The sequence below is a fragment of the Notothenia coriiceps genome, unplaced genomic scaffold (assembly GCF_000735185.1).
Source record: "Notothenia coriiceps isolate Sejong01 unplaced genomic scaffold, NC01 NC01_scaffold00037148, whole genome shotgun sequence".
NCBI classification, from domain to species: Eukaryota; Metazoa; Chordata; class Actinopteri; order Perciformes; family Nototheniidae; genus Notothenia; species Notothenia coriiceps.
This window is the reverse complement of record NW_011369849.1, coordinates 1,837-7,596: the sequence shown is the minus strand read 5'-3', so window position 1 is coordinate 7,596 and position 5,760 is coordinate 1,837. Positions and strand designations below refer to the sequence as shown.

Here is a 5,760-nt window from a genome sequence, read left to right as displayed (position 1 = left end):
GTATTAAATATACACACACACACACACACACACACACACACACACACACACACACACACACACCACTCACTGTGTGTCCCTGGAATGTTTTGATGGGCCTGTCCTGTCCCAGTTTACACACGTGGATGCACATGTCTGTGCTGCAGGAGGCGAACGTGTTGTTGCTCTGCCAGTCCACGTCGAGTGCCGGAGCTGTGAGGGCGAGTTAGAGACACACGTGAGAGAGATCCAAACACAGCGGGAACATTGTGAGTGACAGGAAGTGAGGCTGCTGTACCTGAGTGGAAGGGAAACTGTTGTTTGGCTTCTCCTGTGTGGGCATCCCATATGATTGTTGTCTGGCAGGACACATGCACATGTTCAGTTAGAGCTAACAGGGACTACACAGCACACACATGAGAAATAAGGCTGCAGGTTAACTATTTACTGAACACTTCCTGCTTTACCTTGTCTACTCCTGCACTCAGGATAAAATTGCCTTTTTTATTCCACTTTAGGGCGAAGATGGGACCTTTGTGCTGGCCCAGTGTGCTGGCCAGGTTCCCTGTGGAGCAAGACAGGAGGGGAGGAAGCAGTTAGTATCATAAGAAAAAAGAAGTCCCTCCCCATAGGCCGAGGAGCACGAGGTGGAGAGTTGTGATTATAAATATTGTTACAGTGACATTATGAAAACTGCTGGTACTTTGACAATGCTTATCCGGTGGCAGAGGGATAGTACTGGTTTTCTGTTTTTTGGCTGCATAGTTTATTATAGACTTATTATTGGAACTGACAACATAAAAAAAAAAAGACCAGCCTCAGCATAATGTATTCAAAATGCACTTACACATCCAAAATGATCAAACTAACTGAAAAGGCAAAAGTGTCCCAAGGGTTAATGGTCTACTCTAAATTACACGTCAGAACCTTGGTGACAATATGCAAACTTGCCTTTAGGTGGCAGCATTGCTCAATAAACAGCCATGAAGCACACAGCCTGTAGTCCATCAGTGCACATCGTACACTTTAACTCTTGATATAACATATTCCCCCGGATGTATGATTTTGCTCGTTTTTCTGAGATAATGGTGATTAAATGAAGTCAGCTCACCGTCCTTCGTCCATATTCTGGCAAAGCCGTCATACGAGCCTGTCGCTAGCAGTGTGCCTTCGCTCTGCAGAAAGAAACAGAGAAGTTAAAGAGTGTGTCAGAGAGTGTGTGTGTGAGAGTTATTTGAATACAGCTGTCTGAACTGTGTTTTACAGCTGCAGAATCAGCCTTACTGAGTCCAGGCTGAAAGAATGTAAGGAGAGGTCTGTGTTGGTCTCTGCCCTTGGCCCAGGTTTACAATCCACTGGCTGAGCCACAGGAAAATTCCTCTCTGATGATCTCCCGCTGTTACAGCTCATCATCAGTAACGTACAGGGAGCTTTGGGAGTCCCTATGGGAGGGGCTTTGGGTGCAATTTGCCTTTCTGATGCGCACAGGAGTGTACGTGCATTTTCTGTCTTTATATCTCCTTAGTGTTCAAATGTTTAACATCCATCCATCCATCCATCTTCTCCTGCTTATCCGTGGTCGGGTCGCGGAGGTAGCAGTTCCAGCAGAGAGCCCCAAACTTTCTTTTCCCTGGCCACATCAACCAGCTCTGACTGGGGGATCCAGATTATGTTTAACATAGGTATAAATAAATAAGTAAAAAGGCATACATTATGGCTTTGAAGCAGCATGACAACATGAAATCGCACAACAACAAAAAACACTTCTGCCATTATTGCAACTGCAGCCCAGCATGGTGACCCACATGTTACATGGTGTGTCTGTCAGCGTGCTTACATTCCAGTCTAGCGAGGTGACGTCTTTGTTGCTGGGGACGTCCTGCCCCCCCTCTCGTATGCAGTGTCTCAGCACCAGCTGTGTGGAGCTGCTCGTACTGTTCTCACTCAGGTTCCAGATGCGAGCCGTCGAGTCCCCAGACCTGACACACACACACACACACACACACACACACACACACACACACACACACACACACACACACACACAATGTTGAAAATGTAAACATCACACTGAAGCTGGACACAGGCTAAAATCATCATCACAATGTCAATAACAAATCTTTTAACATGATTTACAGAAAAATCAAACAGATGTTTCTCAAAGTCAACAGTGTTCCACTAGTATGCGTTACTTTAGCAAACTTGAAATTATACAAAAGTAGCTCCTTTTATTAGCTGAGTTCAGAGTCCTACATTTAGATGACTGCGTTAAACTCTAAATGATCATATTATGGCACCAGGATTCACTGAAATCTTTTTAGTTAACAACAAATAAACTCAAGAGGCGTTGTAGCATCACCTCCTGTTCTGTATAAGAAAGGCAGAGAAAGGAACTACCCTCATTTCCGGACTATAAGGCGCACCTGAATATAAGCCGCAGCAGCTAAATTGAATGATGTGTACATATATAAGCCGCACTGGACTATAAGCCGCAGGTGTTTTAATGTTTAATTACCATATGTAAGGGTTCGTGCACAGAGGGGATTGTCGGGAAAGAGATGGCTGTTTGAGGAAGCTCCCATTTATTAACATTTCAACAAACAAGTTGCATATTTGCATAACGTATTCAAGTGTTACCATTTAGTGCAATAGTAGCTACAGAATATGTACTGTGCTGTGTAAACTGTACTGTATCACATAGCGTTTCAGACACACAAACTTTTCAACTTTCAAACTTAAACGGTGCGCTCCCAGCGCACGTACCGGCAGTGATCTACAGCAGCGGTTTTCAACCAGTGGTACGGGGACAAACTGTCTCGCTCTCGTAATGTCTGTCTGTCTTGCTCTCGTTCTGTCTCTCGTACCACTCTCGGTTCCACTTTTAATTTTGCGCGCTACCTGTCTCACTCTTTTCCGGCCTCCAGCTTTTCCTGCCCGCCGTTTAAAGGTGGGGGTCCGCGGACCGGCCATAGAGCCCATATAGTTAAAGGTGGTGGACTGTAACCTGTAAAATCCATAGATTTAGGAGGTCCCCTAGTGCCCGTTAGCTGTAAAAATCCATAGATTAGCCGCACCGTTATACAAGCCGCAGGGTCGAAAAATGGGAAAAAAGTTGCGGCTTATAGTCCGAAAATTACGGTAGCTGTTGTTGCCTCATTCAGAGTGAGCGTGCAGTGTCAGAGAAGAGGTAACTCACCCCTGAAGCCAGCAGGTCGCTGACGGGGGTTCCAGGGCACAGATGAAGACTTCTGACTCGTGGCCCCCTCAAGACCATGGCCTTGTTTCTGAGGGATCTCTACGTCTCCGTCCACCTCCATCAGGTCTGCATGGTTATCTAAGCACACGGCAAGGCAGGAATGTTTCAAGTATATATACTGTATATAGCATCAAACCAAGGTGAAAACACATTGGCCATCACTCGCCACGTCCCGTATCTCTTTGTAAGCATATCACTCACTAGCTAAGGCATGGGCTCCGTTCTCCTCCCCGTTGGCAGTATTCTCTCCGTTCTTGGCATTGCCGGCGATGCTCCCTCCGGTGGCCGAGGTCGGGGCTGAAGCGGCCGCCTGCTGCTGCGCCATTTTATCTCTGTAGGCCTGCTGCCGTGTCTGAACAACATCCGGCATCACTGCGTCGATCAGAGACAGAGACTCTATGGGCCGCCCGTCAAATAGTGTGCCATCCTAAAGAGAGGAGGAATAAACAGTTAGGGAGGAGAAGAGGAGAGAGCCGAGAGGAAAGACGAGTCGAAAGAGGAGGAGACAAGGAATTAAGGAGAGAGAAGAAGAGAAGAGAGGGAGGCCAAGGAGAAAAAAGGTGACAAACATGTAATACGGTGAGAAGAATAGAAGAGACAAGAAAAGGAGGAAGGAAAAAGATGAGAATAGAGGGAAGGATACATGGATAGGAGGAGGAGAAGATAATTGATGGGAGAGGGGAAGGGGCAAGGAAAGTAGACACGAGGACAGGAGAAAGGGACCGTAGAAAAGACAAGGTAGGAAGAGCAAAGAGAGAAGGAGAGGAAGAGAGGTAAGGAGATTGTAGGGGGAGGACACAAGGAGAAAAACGACAACAAAGGGAAAGCACATAAGGAAAGAGGAAGAGGAGACGAGAAGGGAGAGGAAATGGGAAAGGATGGGAGAAGAGGAGATAAAGAGAGGGGATAAGCAGTGTAGAGGAGAGAGGGGTGTTTCCGTGTTGTTGTTGTTGTTGTTGTTGTTGTGCCCCACCTCGTTGATGCTGACTTCAGCCTCCACATACTGCAGGCCCTTCTGGATGATGCTGATCAGGGCAGCAGGGGGCACCAGAGCTCCATTGATGTTGGACTGGCTGATGTGACTCTCTATACCGAAAGTGAACGCTGAGTGGGAGAACCCTGGAGAGGAGAGCAGGCATTTCATCTCATCTCATACTGTACAAAACAGTAAATAGCATTTCCTTCATGATTTATTTAGGGACTATATCTTACGTTTCCTCCACTGCCATCTTGATCCTTGCACACGAGTGCTACTAACCTTGTTCTCTATTCATACTCGCCCACATGTTTCTTTCAGAGGTGTTTCTTTTCTAGATAACTCCCCCATCATAGACGACACATACCCTTTACGGTGTTAATGAAACAGTGGTGTAAGAAGTTCTCAGATCCTATACTTAAGTCAAAGTAGTCAATAGTAAATACTCTGTTCAAAGTAAAAGTCCTGCATTCAAAATATTAGTAAATAAGTAAAAGTACAAAAGTATACAAAATACCAAATGTCAAATGGCTCACTATCCACAGTGGTCATTTTCAGAAAATAAAAAAGAATTAGTGACGCATTAATGTGTCTTTAATTGTAATTGTTCAGTGTTTAAAGATGGCATAACATGAATCCCTTTTTATACTGCAAGGCATTTCTATCCATAGCAGTACAGTATAGTGTATCAGTTGATTTATTATGTTATGAATAATATAAACCTGCAAAAGTCATTAGTAACTATTGTTGTTAAATACAATGTAGTGAGTAAAACATGCAATATTTGCTTCCAAAATGCAGTTGAGTAGAAGTACAAATTAGCATAACATATAACTTTATAGCAGGGGTGTCAAACTCAATTTCATCACGGGCCACATTCGCATTATGGTTGCACTCAAAGGGCCGGTAGTAACTTTAACACTATATAAAAATACATATATAAATATTTCATATATATAAAATAATGTATTACATTACATGATTGCCTCTGCATTGGATTGTTATCGGATAGGGGAATAACTTCATAATTAATTAGTCTTTGCAAATAAGTTGCATGTCTCTTCAGTGGGAGCTGTCGCAGAATGCCTGTTTAACAACACGACATTTGTGGAACAGGCTGTGTTTATGAAAGGCAACATGTCAGATTTGAAGAGAGAACAGAGTGCCAATTCGACCACTGCATTGTCTGTCCTGCAGTGGTATACGCAGTGGGCGTATCACGTGCTTCTGTCTCTTCAGTGAGAATGTCACAAAATGATTTTAAAAGACATTTTGAAAAGGCATATTTAGAAGAAAAAAAGTCAAATTTGAGAAAAAAATCAAATTTGAAATGCATTGTGCTCCATGTATGGGCAACGTGCTTCTGTAAATCGCCATGTAACCGTATAACAAACATATTATATTCTTTGCAAGCTCTTGTGGGGCCACTTGAAATGAAACCGCGGGCCGGGTTTGGCCCCCGGGCCTTGAGTTTGACACCCCTGCTTTATAGGGTCTGAATAGGCCAACTCGTTGCCAGCTCAGTAGCCTTTTGGGACGCTTACCACTG

General features: G+C 44.4%; 1 protein-coding gene across 1 annotated transcript in view; it reads right to left on the bottom strand.

Moving 5' to 3' along the window:
* Positions 1 to 4,799, bottom strand: part of LOC104964340 (F-box-like/WD repeat-containing protein TBL1XR1) — an 11,518-nt gene extending 6,719 nt beyond the window's left edge. The window contains 9 exon segments of the mRNA XM_010793084.1: positions 71 to 192; positions 278 to 338; positions 447 to 544; positions 1,091 to 1,154; positions 1,817 to 1,958; positions 3,176 to 3,240; positions 3,243 to 3,313; positions 3,437 to 3,662; positions 4,209 to 4,799. Coding sequence (XP_010791386.1) covers positions 71 to 192; positions 278 to 338; positions 447 to 544; positions 1,091 to 1,154; positions 1,817 to 1,958; positions 3,176 to 3,240; positions 3,243 to 3,313; positions 3,437 to 3,662; positions 4,209 to 4,379 — 1,020 coding nt within the window. The 5' untranslated portion in view covers positions 4,380 to 4,799.
* Between the last annotated feature and the right edge of the window lie 961 nt (positions 4,800 to 5,760).